We start from the raw sequence: 27,569 nt of genomic DNA, 5'->3' as shown, positions 1-27,569 counted from the left end.
ATGATTCTTTTCAAACAAAGGCAGCGCATACCAGATCCACTTCTTCCGTTCTTACCTTTCACAATAAAAGCCCTACGCTTTAAATATTTGCAGGCGAGTATTTGAACTTTTGTGTTATTGATTCCTAACGCTCCCGAAGTGTAAAGGCCTTCAGGCAAAACATTAAGTGAGTACATACTGTATCTTTGTTACAAGTCTTAAAGAATCTAATAATTAACCTAATATATATTTTGGAGTTTATTGTCATAATGTGGTTCCAATGAAAATCCTGTTCCTGTCTTTGTTCTGAACGCAGAGCTGGTGTTGATCTACTTATTTGATTCTTCTGAGGACAATTTTCAATTCTTTAAAGCGACAACTAGCAGATTATGACTTCCAGTGGTGACTAATCTGCAGCAGAGCAAACATCACTTTTTAAAAGCAAAGGCAGAGAACAACTCTGTTATTCTGACAGCACAGGGACACATTATGTAGAGTGCTCCCGCTTCGCTTCCACAAATTAGTCTGTCACTTGGAGTTTTTCTTTGAAAGTGTTTGTCGTGGTTACTGAGCACTTCTCCTCGTTTCTCTCCGCTTGTTACAGCGAGAGGCAATATCTCAGTAATTGACGTCTGTGGACCTTTTTCCCTCGCAATGATCAGTGACGAGAGCTCGTAGCTTAGCCTTGTTTTCATTTAGCGCCACAGTTCCTGGATGAACGATTCGATGATCAAAAGGCTGGACTGGCTGCGGTTCGACGCAGTCTTTAGACATGCAGAACTGAACAATCTGCAACGACAGCACGACGGATGAGTTCCGGCACATGTTCATCTCTGAACGCTGGAACACACGATTGTCCAGATACGCATGTCAGAGGTGGTTTGGATCCTGAATGCATTGATGCTGCGGTGCACGTAAACAAACAACTTATCAGATAACTTCCTGTACACACACACACACACACGCACACGCACACGCACACGCACACGCACACACACACACACACACACACACACACACACACACAGTTCAGGAGAGCAGTGGACCTCTCCGGCAGGCCGACAGAGGACAGAGAGAGGACGGAGATCATAACTGGATCTGATGGCTGCTGAGGTGACTCGGTCTGTGAGACAAAGGAAGACAAGAGTCACATAAACACACAACACGAGACATGAAATACAGTCACTATATACATCAGTCTATATATTTATAACACTTCACTTAATATAGAGATGAGAGAGGAAGATAAACAGACTGACTGAGAAACATATTTATAGGTTTACTGCTTCACCTTTACATAAATATTCTAAATAAGTTATAACCTGATAAGAGTGAAGTCGGCTGACCCAGACAAATCATTAGCTCGCTAACTAACCAAGAAGACAAACGACTAAGGGGCAACCTCCGCGTCTGAAAAGTGAAGCCTTATGCAGAAGAGCCTTAAACCTAAATGAGTTATTTTACCTAATCCATCGTTTGCAAAAAGAAGTTGTGTATAGAAGTCTATAAGAAAATGACCCGACAGTAAACGTTCAGCTGCTGGTTTCAAGTCTTCTTCTACACATGATGTTCATTTAGTAGCTTATGGTCCCTTTTAGAGTAAAATAGATATAAAGCAGTTTGTGTTTTCAGTTCATGTGTCACAGTCTGGTTGCATTTTGGTTTCCTGTTTTATTTTGAAATATTCACTCCCCTTTGTGTCATGTCTAGCTGTACTTCCTGTCTGTGTGTTTTCCCTCACTTCCTGATTGTTAATGTGTTCCTCCTGTGTTCCTTCCTCGTTTGGTGTCTGCCCCAGTGTACCTTGTCGGATCGTCTTTCATATTATGTGTCTGTTACCTTCCTGTTACCTTCCTGTTACCTTCCGTGCTTCCTGCCGTGCTTCCCCGTGTCTACCTCTGGTTTGGTTTTGTGTTTCTTCAGTTTTATTTGTTACTTTATATTTTCTGATTATTCAGCTTTGTATATTAAAGGCTCGCTTTTTGTTAAAACATGGTCTGTTTTGCGGCAATTGGGTCCTCTCCTGTACCATACCTGGACATAACTGTGACATCATGAAAGTAATTGTAACATTTTGGTCGCCTACAAATGTCTTGTTCAGTATTTGGTCATCTCTGTCGTGTCACTTCTGGTTCCAAAAAACAAGATGTTAACGGACAAAAAAGCCAAACTCCAGTCTATGCACTCGTACTTCTAGCTTCTGCATTTGGTGGATTAATAATGCAGTATGTGCTTTTGACCATTCTTCTCTCTAATATTATCTTTTCCTTGAAAAATGTGAAAGAGGATTCATAAGGATTTAGGAAAAGACAACCGCGGTGCTAAGAGAATCCGACTGCACTTGTTTGTTTTTCAAGGCACTGTAATTATAACAGAGGAAATGAGAACAGTGACAAAATCAATGCAAGTGAGGATTCCTGTCCAAAACACGATCACACCTCTAAAGAAGCATGTTTCAATGTATCCATAGTAGTTCAACAGTAACAGCGGATGTTATTGACGGCCGAATGGTCACTTCAAATGTTGCAAGGAATTGTGGGACGGCATTATCTCCTTTTCTTGGGTAAAGTGTGTTCCAGTGTATCCTATGCTAAAGGAGACAACAAAGGAAACACTGAAGCACCTTTCCTTAACATTTAGAGAATTCCACCAGCTCTTATTATGGCTGCCACGTCGACACTTACAGGTCATTTACACCAGTTAAAATCCGCAGCCCAACGTCCGACGTTCTGACTCCCGCTCTGTGGATCTCAACTCCGAGCCCTTTGGTTCATACTGAAGTTGTAAAAAACTCACAAATGCAAAGAGTTCATGAGCAATAACAGAAAAACCCCCATTCTGAAAAATGTATAAAGAAACAGCAGTTTGATTGATATTCCTCGGAGATCACACAAAAGAAAACATGATATAGGGAAAAAAACATCTCCAATATCTCTCTTTTTTCTTACCAACCTTTGTTATGAACTTTCCCTTTTAAATAGTGAAAGTGTGCAGCCGAGGTGAGAGCTGAGTTTTTGTGTCTGAGAGCATCAACAGGGATCTTCCATCATGGCTGCTGAAGCCGAATGTAAATGTTTGAGCCGGGAAGAGAGTGGAGGACCACACTTGGTTTATTCGTCTGTGATGTGAGGCTGGCAGGATATACAGCAGCAGAGCAGGAGGCTGTTTCATTAGATCGTAAAGAGAATGACAGCTTGACATACATAGGTGGTGGTGCGAGGCTTCGTATCGCCTGTGGATGTACAGTACCCTTCACATCCTTGTAGAGCTGCTGGAAAAACCTAGATAGTGGCAACATATTGTTTTGTTTCTCGTGCAGCCGATAGTTAAGGACTGAATGATTGTGCCATGCACACATGAGTTTCGAAGACATATTTTTACTTACTTTTTTTAAACAATACTCCAAAAGTAAAGAAAACTAATTCACATAATTTCCAAAATCTGATCTTTATTAGACATTCATGACAAAGGTCATACATCACTTTCAGAAGAGTCTGCGATAATCAAACCTTACGTAATAACACAAATTAACTAGTTAAATGATCCTTCTGTGAGAATTCAAAGTGAGATGCAACAAAACAATGCAACCATTCACATGTTCAATCATCTGTGCTCAGGAATATATCATTCTCCACTTCACCCAAATCACTTCACGCAATCTTTTCTCTCCTGAACACTTCTGAATCTGTCGGACTCAGGCAGATGAAGAATATGAGTTTGAAAAAAGACCTTTGGCTCATAGAGATGTTACAGAGCCAACAGACATTACACTAAGATATTAATGCAGATATACCAGCCGACCACATCAGCCTCTTCACAACGGCTGAAACAATATAAATGTATTTATATGTTGAGTGAATCATCAGAGTTACAGCACGAGTGATTCTGTTCATGTGAAGCACTTACAGTAAAGTACATTTCAACACATGCAGGCAACAATCCCCAAACATAAATATTGTACGATTGCACAACTCAAGGTTTAGATCCATGCAAAGCTAACTCTCGGCATGAGTAACGAATGTGTTTAAAGGATTATCAGACGCTAAAACTGTACAACGGTTCGTCATAGTTGCAAACAGGACTTTACAGCAACTATTTTGTCATGAACATGGCGAGATAAACGGCAGAAAGTTGAGGCAGGTTTAATGCTTTGCCGGGTGACCCTGTGCTGCACAAACACACTGGCTCCATTCAAATGAACGAGAGGGCTGTTTATTCACGAAAGGCTGAAGTCTATGTAAACGCAGCCCAAGCATGTGGAAGTCGAGGCGTGAGATGGGCGTGTACGGTGTAAACCTGTAACCACAATCTTTCCCTAAGCTTCCCTAGATGCTTAACCCTGACCACAACCAAAGCAGTTTATTTAACAACAACCACACTCTTTCCCTAACCCTGAACACACCGCCATCTGTAGATGTTGAAAGAATGACATTTAAAAACAGTCAACAAATGTTTAAAAGAAACTTTGCCACTGAACTAAATGTCTGGTGTGTGTAACGTCAAAGATCATGAGTGTGTGATAGAGATGTACAGAGAGGCAGATCACAGCTCACTGAACTGATTCATCACTGGATGTGTTTGATACCATTTTTCATAAATGTTAAGACACACTGTCACAACATCTGTCTTGTATTTTGAATGGCAGTGGATACATTGTAGAGTATGTGGTGTTTAAATGCAATATATCTTTAAATACTTAAAACAGAATTTAGGCTGAAAGTCTTTTTTCTTCGATTTGATGGGAATATTTTTTTATCCGATAGTTTATTTTAAACTGCAGTGACTCAAAGTCACAGGATCGAATCCAACGTTCTGATACATCTTTGTAAAGCTTGCAGCATCTGACACTTGTGTTTCATTTGTCATGCTGACCGTGACTTTGTGCTGAGAACGAGGAGTGTCGCATTTAGCAGAGTTTTGCACTTTGAGTGAAAATTGAGTCAAAGGCTTCGTAAAAAAAAAAAGAAAAACTAACTGAGAACGGCAAAGAGAGATACATGAAGGGAGATAGAGAGAGATCAGTCTGTGTTACTGTCAAAGTGCAGTGGAGCGCAACACACTTCTCCAGGGTACAGCACATCACTCTCTTCTATGTGTGTGGCTGTGTGTGTGTGTTTGTAAGCATGTTTGTGCACGTATGACTTTGTGTGAAGCAGCTTTCCACATGTATGAACTAGTGTGTTTATGTACATGGGCACATCTTCCTGTATCTGTGTGTGTGTGTGTGTGTGTGTGTGTGTGTGTGCGCGTGCGCGTGCGCGTGCGTGTGCGTGCCCCAGGCCGTGCACTGAGAGTGTAAAGACTCCAGTATTACTGGTCCAGGGGTTACAGTGGGCTGCTGCTGAATCCTGACCTACATCATGCTGCTGTGGAGGCCGAGTTTTATTAACTTCACTGCATCTTAACTTTCACATGTGATGTTATAACATATACCACCACTATTATAGTTCTGTGGTCACTTACACTGAGCAGACATAATGACAGAATGTCCTTTAGGGCGGGAGCTGACACAACAGTGACACACATGAGACCTTCTCTCTCTTTTTTTTCTGAGATGATAAGTTAAAGGAATGTTATAAAATCCTAGGATGCTATTGCAGCCTAGTGTACTGTGTTTTCTTTTCAACCATAATATCTTAAAAGGGATACTTTGCCATTGTTCAGTGTTTGCAGTGAGTGCAGGTGAACAGCACAACACAATTCTTATTTGGTCAATCCGAATGAGCAATATACAGAAAGTTAATGAGTAAGTAAATATTATGCTATTTTGAAATACTGCACAAGTCGTCTCACACTATCTGTGGCTCAGGAGGTTGTTGTTGGACAACCTGCATGTCGAAGTCGAAGTGTCCTTGGGCATTCAGTGTTTAAATGTTGACTTGTAGGCCCAATTTACAACAACTTGGACTCTTTCGAGGTCCTGTAATTGGAATGAGCATACTGCAGTTGAAATGCTCGTAGTTCAAGCATGACTATCGTCTGTCCAAGCCCCTGCCTGCTCCAAGCCCCTGCCTGCTCCAAGCCCCTGCCTGCTCTAAGATGAGTTTCCGGCGGGGTTTGAAGCATTTACTTTGAAAGAAATTCAAAGAGAAGAGGTTACAGAATTATAGAAATATGCCACCAAAGAAACTTCGGGGAGATGCTGATACGAAACCACAGTTATGAAAAGTTAGGACCAAACTCGTTCCTGCTGTTTTTAAACCTTACACCAGGGGTGTCAAAGTCATTTTAGTTCCGGGGCCACATGCAGCCCATTTTTAAACTCAAGTGGGCCGGACCAGTAGCATCACAGCATGATAACCTATAAATAACATGTTTCCCTTCGTTTTAGTGCAAAAACAAATTGTTCACATTTAATGAACCATCTTTTTACAAAACATTTATGTATGAACAACCTCCAAAAGAAAAATAACTGCAATTTCAATTATATTAAGCCTCAGTTTATCATTTACACACGTGCATTACAACTTACAGATCACAGTGTGTCTACAAGGGCGCAAAACATTTAGTGTAAACATTTGAAAAAGCAGTTAATGTCTTCTCTGTCATTTTTACACTTTGAAAAGTCATCCCGCGGGCCGGAGTGGACCCTCTGGCGGGCCAGTTCTGGCCTACGGGCCGTATGTTTGACACCCCTGCCCTACACCTTAAAGAAGGGAGCTTTATTCAACTGTGAGTGTGACTACAATCAGAGTTCTCTGTCACGGAGTGAGAGGATGTAGGGGCCGGATTGGAATTGGGCCATCGTGTAAAAGTACTTTGAGTGGTCGAAAGACAAGACAGGAGCTGTATGAATGAAAGTCCAATTACCATGTACCATGTGTCATGGAGGGTCAAAGGTCTGCAGAGTTTAGCACTATAGCAGATGTTTCCACTAATTAACACACCTTCAGCCAGAATGAGAGGAACTATTCATTTAAATCAGCTTCTGTTTAGCTGGAACCGAAACCTGCAGAGTGCTCTTTCCTGATCCAAAAAATTAGAAACCAAAAATCTGGCTGACCTTGTTTTGGAAACTCCCACTGTGATAAAAACGCGTTTATGCTGCCTTTATCCTTCATCAATACTACAGATAATACTTGAATGTTACACCGTAGCAGCAAGATAATACTTATATCTTATAGTGTCCACGCTCTTTAAACCAGCCTGCTAACCTATGTAGTTTTTCCTCTCGTCAGGCCAAGACTCATGAACCTTCTCATCACCGACACCGCGAGGAGCTGCACTTTGTGGATGAGTATGGCCAGCCAATCACGATGCAAGTGGAGGCAAGAAGGGAGCACGGTCACCAGAGGCGGCGGTCTCGCTGCGCAAACGAGTGCAACGTTCCGACAGAAAGACACTGGGAGGCCCTGAGAGCCATGGGACTTATGGAAGGAGAGGGAGGCCAGGGAGATGGCTACAGTGCAGGGTAGGTACTGTTGGAAGGCTGCGTGAAGAGGGACAAGGCCTGGGATAAAGAGTTAAAGTTTTGGATTAGTTTGGGTTGGAGACTGAAGAACGGACTGTGGTTAACAGATGGGGACTGTGGGTTTTGGGAAAATGCTTGCAACTGGGAGAAGTAAAGGTAATGCACTTGTTAAGGCTTTAAAATGGGCTATCACTTGGGAGAGGCATAACAGAGTGAAATGGGGTGACAAGTTGGATAATTATAACATTCTGTGAATGGGATAAAGACTTGTGAAGGAGGGTACTGTAGTATGGAGTGAGGTAAACAGATGACTTCAGGGTAAAATCTTGGCGTGAAAGGTTCAGATCAGACTAAAAGTTTGCGAATAGGGTAAAGTTTGAGGACTGGGACAAAACTCTTTTGGCCTGGTAATCCCTGGAAATGAGGTATATGATCACAAACAGAGAAACAAGTTGGAAAAGGATTAGAACTGTGGACTGGGTGAAGGCTTGTAACGAAATTGAAAATTGATAATGGGTAATGGGCTAATAACCCTAACCCATGAATGTAGGTAAGAAGATGGAAGTGGCATAAACAAATGTCATCAGTGTAATTAGAGTAAGAATGAACAGGGTCAAAAACAAGTGTAAAGACGGGGAAAGGGGAAGAATGTTGGTATCAGGGTATTAATAAAAATATGTGGTAAAAACAAAACAAAAAATAAACAAACATTGGGGACTGGGTAGACATTTTGTAGAATTTGGAGTTAAGGGACTTCTACCTGGGTAAAAGCCCAGAAAGTGAATATAATAGGGAATTGGACAAACAGCTGGAACAGAGGTCAGAGGTTTGGACTGGGCAAAGGGTTGTCTCTGCGGTAAATGGTTGGGAGTAAGGTACAACATTAGAAATTGTATAAAACTTTGGGACTATGGTCAAAGTTTGGACTGCAGTAAAAGTGCATAGACCGAAGGGATCTACTTATGTCTATTGATGGTTCAAATGAGGGGACATTATTTCTCACTTGAGGCTACAGTTTGCAAGGTCAGCATGATGTTGCTTGAGTCTCTTGGCGCTCTTATACATATTTATGAGTTGACGGTTGTTCTGCTGAGACAGCTGTCAGTGCAACACATGCTATGATTATACATGAGGATGAAGACTAAATATTCATAGAGAAAGTTACACATCATGGATTGCACAACATATAACAATAAATACACCTCTCACTCCCTGCTTTGTACATTCTCTTTGACATCACCTCCTTATAAAACATGACCTGATCGCTTCCTCTACACAGGCCATACTATGGTCACATGACTGTGTCACCTGACCTGTACTCCGCCAATAGTCACATGATGATGTCGCCTGATATCTATGCACCCAATGGCTACCTACCCAGATCATCTAATGACCAGCACCCGGGTAACAGCTACCTGCCCAGCGTCTCCTACAGTTTAGATCACCTGGACAGACTGGAGTACCAGGTGATTTGTTGTATTCTATTCTATTCCATTCTGAATTGATGTTGTGTGTTCTCATTCATTCTACGGATTACTATTAAATGCTACACAAGTAATGATTTTAGACTCATTTCTATCCTGATCTTTTTTTTTCTATTCCAGGGTCCAGAAATGTTGCCCTACCAACCTAACTCAGAGAGTTGTCTGATTGGCTGCTACAACACAGAAGAGATGGAGCCAAATCATTTCCCCAGACAGGTAGCTTATTTCAGTGATTACTTCTCTGCAACACCTTTGTGCCCCTCAGTCATACCCTTCTTTCTCTCTTATGATAGAAATTGTGTTATTTGTGTAGTTTTTATAGTTCATTCTGTTAAGTTAAGCATGTACGCTGATTAGATTTTTCCTTTGTACTTGTCTAATAATGGACTTTTAAATCATTTCAATTCAAATGCTCTCTTACTTTCTCTTTAGTCTGACTATCAGCCTCCTTGGCGGACTGATCGTCTTCTTGGGTACCTTCCCCTCAGTGAGCTTGACAGCGGGCTGGGATGTGGCCCTGACAGCCCACACCACCATATGGCACTCTCCGAGGCCGAGACAGATGCCATGTCATCACTACCAGGTCACACCCCTTCCTCCCAAGGCTCCTCCTCTTCCTCCGAGTCCTTGATTTCCTCTGAACCCAGCGACTCAGGTTTCCACAGCGTCAGCACCGGGGAGCACAGGCTACTACATAAGATTCATGGAAGCCACGCTCACCGACAAACTCACCATCTCCTCTCAGGCCACTCCCCTCGAGAGCAGAGAGGACGCTGGGATTTGGAGTCCATCCCTGAGACGACTCCGATGACTCACTCTGGAGCACCACAGGCGTCCCGCTGCACTGTTGGTAACAGCACGACCACAACAGTTCACTTCCACAGAGCTGAGAGAAGTCCCACCTTACCTCGCCACCGCTCGCCGCCTTCCCCTTCCATTGGTTAGTAAAGCTCTAAAACAAATGTCCTTAAACTATTCATCTAATGCCATAGTCTACAGATTCTGAAGACAAGAAAATCATATAATTCATTCGTATATACTATTTGTATATTTCTGAATATTATGTCCGAATACATTCAAGCGATCAAAAACAGCAAAACTTATTTGAAACTCTAAGTGCATCACAAATCTTTCCTTAAGCAATCTGTTGTTTAAAATACCTCCGCCTGGTCAGCAACAAGAGCAACTTGGCTTTATTCTTTCGTTTCACTTCCTCAGGTTCATCCCTTCACAATATCTGATTAAACAGCACAGAAAGGCTAAGGAGAAGTGGAGTAAAGTAGGATTGCTTTTCAAAAACGTGAGCTGTTTGGGTATAATACAACACAAGTACAGTATTCAACACATTTGTATCAGTACCATAGCATCTTACTAGACCAGGCTGATGCACTCATGGTCACAGTATTCCTTCAAGGGGATGAAGGAACACGGTCAAAATTAGTGCAACAACCATCAAGGAGATGAGAAAAATTCAGGTTAGATGACAAACTGGATGTGTTGATGACATAAAATTCACATTTGGGATTAACATGAATGCAGTATTTATTGGAGGGAGAACATTCCAATAAATACCTTCAATCTGGGCAGTTGTGTGAAGCATCAATGTCTTTGCGGTCTTGTTTAACACCAAGAAGCTACAGCTCCCTTGTTGAGACCCCTTTGAGGAAACTGTCAGGTGTTAGGGCCAAAGGTGGCCCAACTTGGCACTCTTTTTAAGGTATTGAGTGAAAAGTGTTCCCTGACAGCAAGGGCTTCTTGCTATAATGGCTAAATGGAGATTTATGTATTCAGACATGTAATGTAAGCTGATTATTTATTTCCGTCCGCAGGTTGCCATACTGAGCCCTGCCAACGGAGGGCGCTGTGGTTGGAACAGCAGCAGGGAGGAGGCGGGATGACAGAGGCTCCAGTGCGGAGTAGAACAATAACAGATTTGAGTGAAGGACAGCGGCAGCGCAGGGCCAGTCACCCCAACATGGCAGATCCAAACACTCAGACAAACAGCATCCAGAACAGTCAACCTCGAACAGCCAGCAACACACTGGGGCCGAGGAGCAGGGCCAGTTATCCCAGTAACTGTCGCCCCGCCAGTCACCTCAGCATAGACAGAACCACTCTGACCAATCATCAGAACGCACTGAGAAACAGCAAAGGCATGAGCCGGAGCAGAGAGGACTCCCTCTCTAAGAGTCCTGGATCTGGTTCCAGTGGTGCGTCGGACTGGCGTGGGTTTCAGACTCTTGGGAATCGCACTGGCATCCCTAAAGGTCCCTCTGTTCCTTTTTACAGCACACTGGGAACCCCACAACATAAACCTCGCTCTCCACCCTCACCCCGCTCTAGACTGTCCAATCAGAAGTCAGTCAGGAACCAGCTCTTGAGAGCCCGAGCTTACCGATTGGCCAGGGAACGCAGTGAGGTCACAACAGATGAGGAGGTGCGAGGAGAAGGGGAGAGAGAAGGTGAGGATGAAGGGGACGATGGACGATGGGCGGGGCGATACTGGAACCGGACCGAAAGGAGACGCCACGTGGCGTTATCACGGCAACACAGAGAAAGAAGGGGAGGAGGGGAGGAGCATGCCGGGGGACTTCAGGGGTCGCTGTCGTCACAAACGGTGCTGGAACTGAGCCACATGAAGCAGAACCGACTGAGGAACAGCAAGCTGCTTGATGATTGGACAACTGTGGAGGAGCTGCTGACTCATGGGACACGAGTGGAAAGCGATAGTCAGCTATGTCCCAGCCCTCTGTTATCAGTTACAACTGTCTGATTGGGAAAAACCTTTGCCACACAATCCCACTGTGGGTTACTGGTGATTGTCTCCAATGTAACGCTCATTAAATTGCGTAGTGAAAAGTGTAAATGTATGCACTAAAATTACCAAATCCAAAAGACTAATTGATGACAGAGGTCATCAATTACATATAAATCACATTATTCTGAACCCTGTTTCTATTTGAAGGCGCAGGTGTGTATGTAAACACACCAATCCACAAGCTCACTTAACACAACTATTGTACTGAATCTAGGACCTTTTCAAAGGAAGCATTTCCACAAAGAGATGGTTGTAGCCATTTACAGTTTTGGCGGAAACAACTCGACACTTGGCAGTTAATGGCAGATGTTCAAAAATACATTGTGTTTACTGTCAATCCTCCAAGTCTGTGCAAGAGTGCCACATTGTCACAAAACAATGCTTATTTGCTCGGAGGGTTATGTGTTGGCTAGCAAACTTGCTAACTAGTTAGCTCATGTATTACTTAATCTGATCAGGCAGACTCATTAATATATCTTTTTCAAGAACATGTGAGAAAACCAAAAGCATACAAGAAACAACATACAGTATAAGAGCTTGTTTGCTAGAAATGGCTGCTGTCATATGTGCAGGTTGGTGAAAGCCTGAGGAAACCATACTATAAACAATAAGCCTAAAGATGATAAAAGTTGCGGAGAGCTGCATAGTTGGTGTTAACCTTCAGTGGGTTTGGCAATACTAGTGTTTAGTGAGCTTTACACGTTGCATTGTAACTATGCAATGTAAAATGTAAAGTATATTATATAAATACTCTGAAATGGATGCTCGCAGACATGAGCTGATAAAGACACGTAAGAATGCAACTAAATTTGACTTGCACCGCAATCGTCTTGAATCTGGATCTCAGTCATGTTATTTACTGTCTGAAAGAGCCTGAAAGTGTCTCTTCAAATGGGCTGAGAATTATGAGAACGTGGCCAAAATAACCAAAAACCTTATCCCTAGAAAAGGTTCAAATGAACAGAAATGTAGGGCAATCTTACTAACCCTGGAGAATCTGAACTGAGTTCAAAGCAACACTACTGTCTGACAAGAACAAGAACCTCGGATCCAACGATCGCTATAGAAATTAGTTTCTGCAGGTTTGTACAAGTGAAAGGACACTAAAGAGCTGCGTGAGCTACAGACTCTGCAGCGCTAACATACTCAAAGGACGGACAAGTCAGACTCTTCACACACCAGACCGCCTGTGACTGGTCTGAAATAACACACGATCAGTTGTGTTGCCTCCTTTTCTGGTTCTGCCTTTGTTTCCATCTCTGTGCCATAAAATGTCAAAGTCGACTCTCTGAAATGACAAAACTGTAAGCTTACTAGAGGATTTCTGCACCTTTATGATCAAACAACCTCTAAGTCCTCTGTTTCACCACACTGTTGTTTTTTAGGCACCACTTTCACTGTTTTTTACTGGGTGGTTTACCATTTTAATCTCACACAGACTTGGAGTGTAAATAAAGGAGATGCTGTAGAGAGGGCTCATGAGTCTCCTTGCAGCACTGTGTGCAATTGGGTTTCTATTCCTATTTGGTTCCCAGTATTCTGCTAAATTAAATGAACATAGCTGTTTAAAGAGGATTTCTACATCTGTTTAGCAAATGAAGGTTGGTCTGTTGTGCCGTAGTTTAACATTTTGGGAAAGACGCTTATCTGTATTCTTGCAGAGTTAGATGAGACGATTGAGTCTAATGTCTGTTTGTTAAATATGAAGCTGCAGCCATGAGACGTTAGCTTACTAAGCATAAATACTGGAAGCTGATGGCCTAGCTAGAACAGGAATAAATCCTCCAGCAGGCAATCTCTGGACTCATCAGCAATCGGTTTGAAGTGAAAAGCCCCTGGGGGCCACACCCAATATTTATGGGGTCTCGGTGTAGCCAGCAGATATCCGGATACCCAACACTTCGTCTTCCGTGTGCTGATCATTGTATACAGTCCGATTAGCAACTCAAAATGCGAGAATGGAGTTGGAAGACCCAGGACTCGGTGGAGAGATTATATCTCCTCACTGGGAACGCCTCAGGATCCTCCAGTCAGAGCTGGAGGATGTGGCCCGGAGAAGCGAAGTTTGGGGTTCCTTACTGGAGCGGCTGCCCCCGCGACCCGACCCCGGATAAGCGGTGTACGACGGATGGATGGATGGAGTTAAGAGACGAAGTCTATGTCCGGATTGTTTCACAAGTAGCCAGTTTACACTCAGTTACCTGTTTATTTTTTAGCAAATAAAAACCTAAATCATCGTCAGACGTTAGCCGATGACTTCACAGATTGCATTTCGGACTATGTGCTTTGCCTCTTTTGTTCTCCACACAGTCTGCTGACCTGCGTACAACCAAAGCCTGCTCAAACATGATTGGGCAACAAAGGCACTACGAACTGAAAAGGCTCCGATACCTAAATCTTGTCTCGTTGACGACTGATTCTGCATTCATATGAAGATGTCTGTTTTTAGAGATCATCAAGCAGGTAACTTTCAGTCAAACTAAATATTTTTACATTTTGATTTTTGAATAAACAAACGAGATATAACTTGCATTGAGCTTTACAGGAGGCAGATTGTAGTGTATGTACCTTTGGACAGAGCCAGGCTCTTTGTTTCCCACCGTGTAGAACCTTTATGATAAACTAAGAAAACAACAAATATGGGTGGTTGCTAATCAGGGTTAAATGTTATGATGTGATATTGTGTTGTATAATGAAACTGTTCAATGCAATTTTGTTAAATATAAGAAAATGTCCATTTATTTTCATATTCTGTCGAGGTTTAGAGGAAATGAAATTGTGAAGGCCGTTTTCAGGTCACGAAGTTGGACTCGTCAAATGAATATATTTAAGGGTTTCTTTTTAAATGATGTGTGTGTGTGTGTGTGTGTGTGTGTGTGTGTGTGTGTGTGTGTGTGTGTGTGTGTGTGTGTGTGCGCGTGTGTGTGTGTGTATGTGTGTGTGTGTATGTGCGTGCGTGGGTATGCAAGAGATAATTTAAAGTTTGATACTAACTTGTTAGTCGTGTTTAGCCAAAGATATTGTATAACTTTGGTTTGTAGACAATCTAGAACAACTATCACTGTATATAAAAATGTAAAAGTATATTTTATAATTATATTCATTTTTGTTATACTTTATCCTTTATTTTGCCTTCAGTAGATTACTTCTGCTTTTCACCAACATCCTGCTATGCTTGTGTATGTACGTAGATGTTAGTGTAAAATCCACTATTAGCATAAGCAAGCGTTATTATTACAGTCTAAACCTAGCATGCTAACTCCTGTTTAGCACAGAACAAGTGTTTCAATGAGGCCTAAAGTGTCATAAGTGCTGAAGTCATTGACCTGTGTTTTTTCACAGATGGGCTTTTATTTTGAAAAACTATTTCAGAAGAAGTGCTCGAAAACCACATTTAATGTGATTTGTTAAATTGTGTGGACGGAGCCAAATAACTATGTTGTTGCTGGTTAAAGTGTGTGTTCATTAACGACTGAATTTAATTGACAAAAATTGGATTAAAAAATGTAAATAATTTTGTGAAGCATGCATCTAGCTAACCACCATCTGTCGACCTGAGGTCAAACCCAAGTCTTCTCCAAAATCCCTCCACACGGAAGAGAATTCTTAAAAGGAAAACACGTCTTGAGAAACATCATTGCTGTGATTCCTCAAATATTTCTTGAAATGTTGCCACGTGTTTTTTCTGTTATTTATTTTTGACATGAGGAAATGAGGGGAAATGTGTTCATTCTCTATCTTTTTGAAAGTCAGATGAAAATCAGTCCGATGTTTGCTTTCAGTACGGAGCTGGAGTGAGGACACGGTCAGCCTAGCTTAACATAAAGTCTGGAATCGAGGAAAAGGGCTGGCTCTGTCCCAAGTTGAATAATACTTGTAGTGTCCCTGTACAGCTCACTGATTAACACAATATATCTTGTATATTTAATATACACAAACACATTCAAATGTGAGGGTTTAAGGAGGAACTATCTCTTGAATAACAGCAGTGTATTCATCCGCCCAGTACAGTGTGCAGTGTCTCTGGCGTGGGTTGCCAGATTGGTTTTGGTCTCTGTACAGGCACGATGGTACCAAACCTGGCAACCTCACTGTGACGACAAATTCTGACAAAAATAGTTCCTGAATGATCCTCCTTAAAAATAGGCTTCAGTCTTTATGCTAAGCTAGGCTAACGGCGTCCTAACTCCAGCTTTGTATTGAACAGAGGCGTGAGAATAATATTCAGTTTTGTGCCTCACTCTTGGAGGAATGTTGAATAATTCCTGAAAAGAGTTCACGTTTGAGGCTTTGAAGTTAAATAAAAAATGTTTTGGCGTAGAGATAAATATCAGAAAGTAAGAATGAAAGCTATTTTCTTTATTAAGTAAATGTTAGGACCACTTTAAGGCACTTGAGAATATGTTCTTCAGGTGAATGTGGTCCTAAGGTTTCTGTCTCTTTCAGGGCTGTGTGCAATAATCGGAGGTGTAGTTTCCAAACGTCTGCAGTCTGTTGTCAGCTCTGAGTCTGTCTGCACGTCTCGTGCTCAGGTCTGTGTCTGTACGATGTCAGGGAGGGAAATAATGTGTGTGTGTGTGACGAGCTCATGATGGAAGGGTTGTGTGACTGTTGTCACGGCAACATGGGTTTTTGTATTTACTGTTTGTGTTTCCATGCACCCTGTGACCTCACAAATGTAATGAACTTTGAACCATGATGTCCATGAAACTGTCCGAGAGGTTTCTGATGGAGGTTTGATCTCATCACCCAGAAATCATGTAAGACAATGTCAGTAAACTGTGCAAATTATAACATCCTGGTTGTGAGTTTAACTTTTTGTGAAATGGAACTTAAAGGTGAAGTTATAGCCCTGATGTTGAAATAACAGTTATATAACAATTATAGTTTATATTTTGCCTCAACTATCAATTATATATAATAATTTATATATAATATATAATATATAATAATATAATATATATATATATATATATATATATATATATTATATATTATATATAATATATAATATATAATAATATAATATATATATATATATATATATATATATATATATATATATATATATATATATATATATATATATAATATATAATATATAATATAATAATAATATAATATAATAATAATAATATATATATAATATATATATATATAATTACTATCAAAAATAATCTAAGGAACTTTTAATTACATTTTATTTTAAAGTCATTCATTTCTTAATGATTTCCTTGGAAATATCCTGAATTCTTTTTATTTTGTACGATTTATTAAAGAATACCAGGTAAATATCCATTAATCATCCATAAATGATCGAATACTTTATTCTCCATAGAGGTAAATCTTTACAGACACAATTCATCAAATCAAAGTGTACCAATTCAACTATTTTTGTGCCGAATAACAATTTTTATTCACAGGAAATGATGAACCTCTAAATCATAACAATAATGAAGTGTTACTGAGATTCCTTTCTTTTTTGTTTTCGTTTGTACCAAAACACCAGAAGTACAAGTCAAGTAAAGTCATTATTATCAAATTAAATGAACAGCATATAAATACATGGACTGTTTCATTAAAGCAGGATTTCTTATCATCTCAACCCTGAAATGTGGAAACACAGCGAGCTAGTGGGGACGAGATTTAGAATAAGACGACAGCTGGGTCTGAAGATCTTTCCTAATGCAGACACACGTGCAGAATAAACATAAAGAGCACGACCCTCAACCACACGAGGTCCGTCAGATGGTCTCCCCTCACAGAGAGCGCAGTGGTTAAAGTCAAATATTTAGTATGTTTAGTGACAGGAAGTGGTGTAAGCTGCGGTGTAAATAATAAAAGCTGTGTCAGTTTCCGCGTCCTGTGATTGATCATGCTGGCTTCACTGTTTCCATCAAACTGCTTTTTATGGCTATTTTGAATTTGTGCATAAAAGAATCTGAGTTTAAAAGTTGTTGTGTGGATAAAAGCAGCAACAGACTTCGTGAATAAATGATGACGTACAAAGTGAAGCGCTGAAAACATCCAACTGTGACGACAGAGTTCCTGCAGCTGAACGAAATTTAAGATCAATTTTAAAAGATGTTACAAATTATCTTTGAGATTTTACAATGAAATCTTACTTTCCATGTTTTAGCATTGTGAAAGATTATTTAAGACATTTTAGAACCAATCAAGGGTTTATTATTTTATTATTCAGATGAATGAATTCAATGCCTTTAAGACCAGGGAGGAGGAGGATGAGGAGGCCGAAACCTTCCTCATATTTGACTGCAGCTCTTTTAATGGCCTCATCTCTTCTGCAAGAAAATGTGCACAACACTTGTGTGGAACAAGACAACTGTGCTTTTCCTACTGATCAAAAAGCCTCATAGCACACGGCCTACTTATGGATCACCTGAACGCACCATTAGAGGAGTTTTGGGATACGGAGGATGAAAATTATCTTCCTTATGGAACCGTTATCACATTTTCGGAAAAGGTTAATTCTACAGGACACAGAAATAAAAATAAAATTGTCTGTACTTTGGTGAGACAGCATAGAAGTTAAAATGTCAATTCCTTCAGGTTTGCAAAAAAAAAGAAGATTGAATGATGTGTAAAATCCTGAAGCTGTCGTGGTCGTTTCATCACAAACTCTCCACAAACACTGACGGCCATGTTGGCCCTTCAGTCCTGTTCCGTGACCGTTGCTATAGCAACAGGTGTCTCTACGGCAGCTGATCTCTCAGCCTCGTCACCATGGTGATGTTTTGTGAAGGATGATGGGACTTATTTACAGCTACACTCGTCAGCTGAGCAGAGAAAGCAGCAGCAGTGACATTTAAAGCACCTGGACTGCCTCTGCTCTCAGATCCCTCCGCACAGCCGTCGTGGTGGTGAACTCAACCAGTGGGGGGGGGGGGGGGACAGGATCTATTTTATAATCTATTTTCATGCTGCAATAAAACTCCACAGAGAATCTTGTTCTTCTACATCTGACCTGAGGAATCTGAATAAACTGCGTCATCGCTTCCACATGGGCTGAAGCAGCGCGCCCTCTGCTGGGGAACACGTGGAGCTGCAGCGCTCTCTTGCAAGTTCTGTAAAATAAAACTCTTTGAAATGTCTGTGAGAGCGATGCAGCAGTTTGTGGTCTGATGAGGGTTATTATAGTACGAGGGCACACTACTAGAATAATAACTTGGAATAAAAACGTCTCTTCTGTTTCTATAAGGTGACAAAGTTAAACAAAGTTAAACTCATCCTTGAGTCAGTTAAAGTGAAGAATGTGACTGTCCCCGAGTGTAGGAAAAGTAAATCCCACAATTGTGCGAGCACTTTAAAAAAAGGTAGTGAATGTAAATGACTTAATGTAGGATTGGCCAAAAACCTTTTTATTCTAAATCTTTGGCGCAATTGTTGCCACTGGATCCGCTTTAAAGGCCGTACTGTGATTTCTCGGGACAGTTTTGACCTTTGCACACCTCCATTTCATTCCACCAGGCAACTTCAATTGAGATTAGATCCAAGGGACCATGAGCGGAAGTCGAATCAACCTGGATAACTGGGGGGGTACTGAAAGATCTTCATCTCAATAAAAACTCATTGTAAAAAGTTAAAGAAACATCTAGCTGAGAACGTCCTGATCAAGAAGAAGAACTAATGTCTAACAGTTTCCACTGCTCCAATCTGCAAAACGACAAGATTTACAAGAAATAATGAAATAGAAATCCTGAATTTGTAACAAATTTATTCCATAAAAGATACTTGAGAATACACTTGTACATCGCTCTATGGAGCAGTTCCGCAAAATCCATACTGTAAAAATATCCCACACAGACGGACGGGCTGCATCTCTGCTGGAGGAAGACACACTTCAAGTGTTGCTTTCACAGACCAGAGCCGATTGTTCCAGCCGAACACACAAAACAGATCTTTACAAAGTCAAATATTCTTTCGACTGAACAGGTGAATGTGGAGTTTGCAGAACAACGCTTCAGTTTAGACACAGGGACCAGAAATGGTCCACGTAAAGCTGCTTTGACATGAAGGCTCATTTAACAGACATATATTCAGCAGGGTCCAAAGTGTCGGGAATATTCTTCTGGGGAAATATATATAAGAACAACTTTTAAAAACAGAGTCGTGGACCCTTCTTTTAATATAAATAAATATAAAGTTTAAATGCCAACTAGAAAATACAACTTGTATTTGTATTATTTATTTATTTTTAGATTTTATAATGGTTTCTCTCGGACATGTTTATCAGTGGAGCGCCGCAGGAAGCTTTGCACTGCAGTTAAACGTGAATCTGACAGTTGTGCACTTCGTCCGTGCAAAACATCTTGTAAAATGACGCTCACTACCAGACTGCTGGTCGGGAAAATGGAAATGTCATCTGGATGCGGAGAAGAAGCAGGACATGCGCTGCTGTGAAGAAGGCGCTGTAGTAATGCTGGATACGACATGATTAGGACTTGTAACCGTGCAGATGTTGTAACGTTATAGTGCTTGCAGCAGCTCCACAGTCCATTTAACAGATTCAACATGTGCATCTGTCATGCTCGCTCAATCTATCGCTTTATAATTGTCCCTCGTTAATGTGCTAATGCCTTCATCTCGTCCCTTATTAATCACTCCTTTCAGCTCATGTGAATCAAGTCTTCAGATCCGTTTCTATCCCCCGTGCAGTCGAGACCCCTGAACCCACAGGTCTCACATAAAAACATGTGTGTGTTGAAGTAATGAGGAACATGTGAGTGATGACTTAATGACTTAACATTTTAAATTGTCCACTTTCACCGTCCAAGATGCTGATTTATAGTTATGTTTTAAAGTGCAATAGAATAATTGTGCTCCTCAAATCTTAAATCACAAAGTAAGATATTCAGAAACATTCTGAGAACAGTTTTATAAAAGTCCTTTTCAGATTCACAGAAGAGCGCTGAAGAGGAGACCTTGTTCTGCTCGCGTCCAGGACGCACAGGAGCGTGACCTGCTACAGTCCTGCTCGTGGTTTCACATTATTCCACTGAGCTACAGCTGGCGGTAACACACAGGGAATAAAGCTGCTTTGCTTCTTATAGACTTATTGTTATACTATAGAATCCTAAAACAGATTGTAATCTGTGCTGAAAGGCTTTCAGATTACTTAGATTAAGAAATGCTCCCTTTTTGAATTGTTGCAGACAACACTGACTTAAAAGCATATTATTATTATTATTATTATTATTTTATGTGAATACGGCTCCATCAGTGAAATCAGATCTACGTGCACTTTGGAATGAGCAGGAACCCTCCTGATCCAGAGCGTCCGTGATAAACGAACTGGCTTCGAGAGTAGGATTGAACACACGAGTGTTACGATACACTACACAAAGTTGTTTTTCTGGTAATGTTCGGACTTTTCTCAAAACTGACTTCTTTCAAATAACATCGCAACTATTTTTTTGGCAAAATAGTTCGACTTTATTTTTTATTTATTTTGTCGTATTGTTAGTTCTTGCTCGTAAACTAATTTCTTATAACTTTGCAAAATATGAGAAATATTATTTCCTCATGATTTAATTTCACTTCTTTATTTATTTTAAATCACAACTTTTCTCACCACATTACGGCTTTAGTGCAAAAATCTGAGCAAAGTTTGATACAAGAAATAACTAAATACATAATAATGTATTTAAAAACATATTTCTTTGACTTTTCTCTAAATCTCAGATGTTTTTTCAGAGGCGGCTGCAGAACTCATGTTGTAGCGCAGTGATTGTACTGCAGTGTGTGTGTGTGTGTGTGTGTGTGTGTGTGTGTGTGTGTGTGTGTGTGTGTGTGTGGTTCTAGCCCTCCCCCTCGCTCTCCTGCAGGTTGTGTTTGACCAAGAACTCTTTGATGGTTGGCTGATTGTCGAGCCCCGCCCTCTGATCCTCCAGGTGCTGCAGAAGCTCTTCCCAATGCCGCTTGTCTCTTCCCGTCTGCCACGACAGCCGAACCACCACCCGTAACAACGGCAACAGGAGGGGGTGTGGCCTGTCGATGTGCTGCGGTGATGAGTCGGGAGTCAGTGGGAGAGGCCTGTCCTCTGCATCAGTCTCAGCGGGTGTCAGGACACGGAGGGCGGCGTCACAGTGATCCCGAGCCTCCTCCAGCTGGTCCACGTCCTGGAAACAGCTCGACAGCCCCACCAAGGTGAAGAACCAATGGAAGGAGGCCGGGGGCGTGGCCTGGTTGTCATAGTAACTTGCCCAGCCCAGTTTGTGTTGCAGTCTCTTGGCGTTGAGCAGCGGACCCAAGGCCTCCTGGTAACGTCCCACCCTCAACGAAACAACACAAACTTAAACCCGAGTTCATGATACTTCATAAAAACGTCTGCCTCATTTATTTATCTATTCTCAGTCACTCAGGAGGCGTTCAGGCTTCCTGCCCAATCGAGGGCCATCACAGCATCAAAAGACAAGTTCCACTTGTCTGCTTTCATTTCATTTATTGTATATTACTTCTACCGTTTATCTGTCCACTACATTATCAATAACAGCTTTCATCATACTGTGCAAGAAACTTAAAAGAGCAGAATGTGAAGGAACTGCCGAAGCATATCAGCCAGAAGCACATTTAAATACACGGCGCTTTCCTGCCACAGCCGTCGCGATAACAGCAGGCACATTTTGCGGTCTTGTGACTGCTCGAGTTTATATAAACATAAAAGGCATTTCATTGAGTCATTTACCTGATGAGCAGCTGTGCGGCCTGCAGGTCAGTCAGGTAGAAGAACTGTCGGACGCACAGCGCCCCCTGCAGGGCAGACAGGGAACACAGGTGAGACAGGTACTGTTCAAACGCTCGGCTCCGCTTGGCGATCGTCTCCGCCGTGAAGTTCCTGCGCAGCTTCTTCCCTGCAGAGATCAAAACAGGAAGGTGTCACGTGTTCGGTGTGTTATCGCTGATTTCTAACCGCTGCAGAAAACCTTTCCATCTATGTTGTCACTGACTCATCCGTGGCGTCACGCTAAGATAGATGACTCGACGCCTACTTACGTGGGAAGCAGACACGCTCCATCTGATCTCCATGGTTACGGCGCAGCGTGGCGTGGAGCCGCTGGAAGTCGGAGTATCGGCGGGTGATGATGGCCGGAGTCTTATCGCTGCCGCCAGACTGGATCACGTGGATGGTGTACAGCTGGAGGGAGACAGTGACAGACGAGCTGAATCTCCTCTCTGCATATTCAGGAAGTTTCTGGGCTGTAAGTTCATATTGCTGAATATGCTGCTTCTTGATCACTTAAACATTTCCCTTGCATGTATTTAGAGAGCCCGCCTTGAAAAGTGCAGATTGATAGAAGTCTGCTGAAGTGGTGCATTCATGTTCAATCGTAAAAAGTACCTCTTTAAATCAGTTCACAGCCGTTTGTATCTGTGACTTAATTGTCAGACGACACTCCGGCTCGTCTCACATCGATCATTGAGGACCAGGATTGAGTTGATATCAGTTTTTGTGGGACTTCAATCTGCTGTCAAGTATCCAACACAATATCATATCCTCCAATAAACACACAATCCTCGTCTTTATAGTGCAAATATAATTCAAAAACTATGCGGTTATGTGCATATTCAAAACTAAATACGCTAAATAAGTTTATCTCAAGCTGCTCCTCTAGAAGGAGCAGGAGAAGGAGAAGGTTTTGAGGGATTGACACCAGACCTGACATTTCCCACTATTATTTATGATGACTGAAATATTCTCAGCTGTTAAATACTTGAAGCTGCTGCAAATATCTGAAGGAGCATCACATGTGGCTGTATCCACTACTTATAATAACTACAATATACTACTTATAACATGATCATGAGCAGCTTTAATAGAGGTAAGGTGCTTCAGTGTACAGCAACACGACAGGACTGCACTCCTCCAGCTGACCCCACCCTGGTGTTTGAACTCACCACATATTTAGAGGAGGCCTCCTGCACCACGCTGGCGTCGGTCACCTCAAACAGCAAGTTGTCCGTCAGCTGCCTCCCAGCCGAGGAGGGGCTTCCTCCACCGAGTCCTCGCAGGGACCTCCAGCTGTCCTGAAGCTGTCGAGTCAACAGGAAGGACGCGGAGGGGCCCACCGGAGACACGGCCACAGGACTGGCGTCTACACGAGACAGGTGAGAGGAGGGTCAGGGGACCAGGTGGTATTTAATGCAATAATCTACGCAAGTCTAATGTGGCTCTAATCTACGATACACAAGACATCCAACACACACACACACACACACACACACACACTTTGTTATTTAACCGTCAGTGGTCTTCAGTGTGTTAATGTCACCTTTTAGTATCGGCTCAGATCATCTGGAACCTCAGCTGAGGTGCAACTAAACAAAGTACCAGGTACTATCCACAACTTCCCAATAGAAAACCAAAAGACATGTCAATGCTTGCATTAGAGTCTATGCATGACAGCTAACACAGTATAATGTGTCTGTATGCAGTTGTCTGACCAAGTGCACATCCCTCTTTGTAGAACAGCGTAACATGGAGAGTGCACTCTTGTCCATCTCCATTAGCGTCACATCCCCTTCATGGCCTCGCATCCGAATGCCGCAAACAGCTCCTTGTCTGTCAGCTGACCCCCATAACACACCGCACACGTCATGCAAACAGAAGTGCTCCTGGTAAAGTCGCTGGGATGTTGCTGCTTTATTGGAGAGTTGACTTGCGTTGAAGCTGGGACACATTAACACGCATCTAGACGCCGTCACTGTACAGGCTCAGAGAAAACAACCGGTAATGGCCTTAACCCATTCTTTAAATCCACTAATACAACTTCTGACACTGCTAAATGTCTGTGTACGTGTTCGGCTGCTGATGTGTGACAGCAGGACGTTGAGCTCCACGGTGCGCCACACAAGGCGAAGGTAGTTTTATATAGAAATGTGCGAGTGCCTGGAACAATCAGAAAAAAGTAACTGAAGTTGAAAAAGAGTCTGAAAACACTTTTGCATGTGTTAAAATAAGCAGAATACCTCCTCACCTGTGCTGCTAAGCCCCTCCTCCATTGACTCTCCCAGGAAGTCGGAGTCACTGTCCAGCCCCGACCCCTCGCCCTCGGCTCCATCCTCTGCTCCTTCTCCTCCTCCTCCTCCGTCGAAGCACAGCGTCCCCCCGAGCCGTTCAGTCACACACTCCTCCTCCTCCAGCTCCGCCTCCCAGCTGTCCTCTTTAAACTCCTCCTCCTCGTCTTCCTGTCCACCGGCTGCTTCCTGCTCGGGTCCGGCCCCCTGACCATCTTTAAACAACGAGCGCTTCAGACGGTCGAGCAGCCGGGACGCCATGAGGCCGCTTGGCCACCACAGGGGGGCTAAAGAAACAACAGTTATAGGCTCATTAATCATCAAATGCCATCACAGATAATGTTTACAGTAATATTTGCATGTCCCTGATATGAAATATTTGTTGTGTTTCTTGCTAGCTGTTTCTGTGGAAGCAAGACGCCGTCTCTGTATGTTGATATCTACAGACTACTGTGAAGCCAGCCAGCCGGAGACGCCTCGGCTTGACACGGCTCCAAGGTGGAACTGCTATTAAGTGAGATGACTGCTGGTGACGAGGAAGCAACAAGTTTGGACAGCAACACAGAAACTTTCTTCCAGAAATCCACAACCCCGTCGACACTCCTCAGACAAAGTATTCACTTTTTGTCACTTCTGTTTAGCTGTGAGAGGTGTGCCTTTCCAAATCATGTCCGATTAATAGAATTTACCAGAGGTGGCATCCAATCAGGTGCAGAAACATCAAGATGATCAGGAGTAATGGGAGGCGCCTGAGTTCAATATTAAGTGTTGTGGTAAAGTGTGGGGTGTGGTTACGGCACCTCAGCTGGAGGTCAGACAGCTGGACAGAATCAGGTAATCACACAATATAAGCGTGGTGGTAACCTGGTTCTTGTCTCTTGCAGTAGACCGAGTCCAAGGAGACAGGTGGAGCGGACCGTGTGCGAGAGAGACAGAGAGAGGGGAACGTGTGTCTGTGTGCAAGACCTGGAGCAGCTGTATGTCAATTAAACATGTTCTTTCCACACAGAACCTACTCTTCTTCCATCATTGTGACCTGACTGGGGCAGGAGTCCCTCACGGGCTGCAACGTAACAAAATGTGAAGGCGTTTTGAATACTTTCTGAATGCACTGTACACTATTACCAGAGTATAGTGAAAAATAGTTCCTTCATATGGCAAGGCAGGCAAAAGTGTTTATAGATGTGACGGCCGCACTCAAAGTTGGGATGAAAATCCTGCGGTCATGGGAAAAGGAAAAGTAATAATAATGGTTTGAATATGGGGATAATTGCGCACACACACACACACACACACACACACACACTGTAGCTTACTGAAACCGATAGAGTTTAGTATAAGTGCATGTCGCTGATGTCTTGGAATAATCAGAGGTCGAGCTTGCAAGTGTCAGAGAGACTATGCCTCCATTATTATGTCCGAATGTTGACAGTAAAGCTCAATCACATATTTCCTGGCACAATCCAGGTCACTTAAAATCTACTGGGTCACATTTCAGCTCTACAGACGCACTGATGGCAGCAGGCTGAGTGGACTCCAGTTACAGAGCTGGTAACCTCTCTGAATGGAAATCATGTCACACATTAATAATGCAGCGGCTTGCTAAGTCAGCCTGCAGCCGGGAAAACAAAACACACAGCCAAGCTTCAGCCTGCAGAGCTTCAGCAGGATCCTTCAGTCACAGATTCAGCATAGTCAACACAGCAGGTGACTCGCTTCGGGAAGACCAAAACCTGGAGGTCATCAACAAAGTGCATCTTCCCTCCAGCTCTGAGACACAACAGTTCACAGTTAGGTTGGTTCTGTCATGTTTATTCTAGCCCCTGATACTTATGTATATCTGTTTAGGGTTTACCTCCTTGTTTTTAGCTGGTGGAAGAAGTAAAATAAAAGTAGCAGTACCCCAGTGTAGAAATACTCTGTTACAAGTAAAATAACATTGATTCTGCAAACACATGAGAAAATAAACTAACATTGTTTAACCCTTGGGTCTATTTTATATTTTACTTGGATGGAAACAAAGAGAAGTGAGAGTTACGAGACGTCCATGAAGGTAAACACCCAAATAATAAAAGCAATAACTTTAACTACACTGGTATTCATTATAAATATGAATGAATGTGCTGTGGACACAGCAGTGTAAAGTTAGCCAACAAGCTAACAACTTGTCTTAAATATTAAACGTTACCGACGTTAGCTAAAGTTAGCACCCCGGTGTTTGGACAACTCAGCCGGCTCCTGTTAAACCATGTCACCACGGTAAATGTAAAGTTCAAGTCTCACTATAAGCTCCCAGTTTAAAGTTAGACAGCCCTGCTTCTGGGACCGTGTCACAGCCGTTAGTTAGCTCACATCTCTGTCAGTAGCAAACAAGCTAACAAGTTTGTTTACAGTCGTGGTGCTGTTGGGGATTTATTTATTCAGCACGCTGAGGTTTGGATAACTCACCCCGGGCTTGAAGCTGGCTGTCTCCGCTCCTGTTAGTCCATGTCAGCGGGTAAATGTAACGTTTGAAGCTCCGGTTGAGGACCTCCGGGGCTGCTCCTGTGGGTGTTAGTGGGGTCCACACACAGCTGACTGTATCCTGATTACTGAAACTATCCCCGGCTCCCGCAGGAGGAGGCGGGACCCGGTGGATGTCGGACAGTAACCATATATGGTCATGCAATGTTCCAGAATGGACGATAGGGGGCAGTGAGGACCTGCCTCCACTGGAGCAGAGGTTCCCCCTTAAAAGATATTAAATATAAATGTTTCAGAATGAACCTTAAAGGCCCTGTAGTATGAAGTGTTTAATTGTATTGTATTTAGTTTTATCTTATTCTATTTTATATGTATATAT

General features: G+C 42.3%; 2 protein-coding genes across 3 annotated transcripts in view; one reads left to right on the top strand and one right to left on the bottom strand.

The window, feature by feature from the left end:
* LOC115010949 (uncharacterized) overlaps positions 1-11,647 on the top strand; it is a 13,617-nt gene extending 1,970 nt beyond the window's left edge. The window contains exons 2-6 of the mRNA XM_029435879.1: positions 7,158-7,390; positions 8,670-8,856; positions 8,995-9,090; positions 9,307-9,814; positions 10,704-11,647. Coding sequence (XP_029291739.1) covers positions 7,158-7,390; positions 8,670-8,856; positions 8,995-9,090; positions 9,307-9,814; positions 10,704-11,647 — 1,968 coding nt within the window. The remainder of the gene's footprint in view (positions 1-7,157; positions 7,391-8,669; positions 8,857-8,994; positions 9,091-9,306; positions 9,815-10,703) is intronic.
* snx21 (sorting nexin family member 21) lies at positions 11,486-27,327 on the bottom strand. 2 transcript variants are annotated; one of them, XM_029435201.1, is made up of 7 exons: positions 27,176-27,308; positions 24,688-25,014; positions 23,609-23,805; positions 22,706-22,847; positions 22,398-22,563; positions 21,452-21,985; positions 11,486-14,607 (listed from the first exon to the last, which is right to left on the bottom strand). In XM_029435201.1, exons 2-6 carry the CDS (start codon positions 24,986-24,988, stop codon positions 21,511-21,513), a joined length of 1,281 nt encoding a protein of 426 aa, XP_029291061.1. In that variant the 5' UTR covers positions 24,989-25,014; positions 27,176-27,308; the 3' UTR covers positions 11,486-14,607; positions 21,452-21,510. The 2 variants fall into 2 exon arrangements, with proteins under 2 accessions (XP_029291061.1, XP_029291062.1); XM_029435202.1 differs by lacking the exon at positions 11,486-14,607 and having other exon boundaries at positions 19,411-21,985; positions 27,176-27,327.
* Positions 27,328-27,569: the final 242 nt, after the last annotated feature.

The sequence above is a fragment of the Cottoperca gobio genome, chromosome 7 (genome assembly GCF_900634415.1).
Source record: "Cottoperca gobio chromosome 7, fCotGob3.1, whole genome shotgun sequence".
Lineage (NCBI taxonomy): Eukaryota > Metazoa > Chordata > Actinopteri > Perciformes > Bovichtidae > Cottoperca > Cottoperca gobio.
Note: the sequence above shows the minus strand (reverse complement) of the source record. Positions and strands in the feature narration are given on the sequence as shown.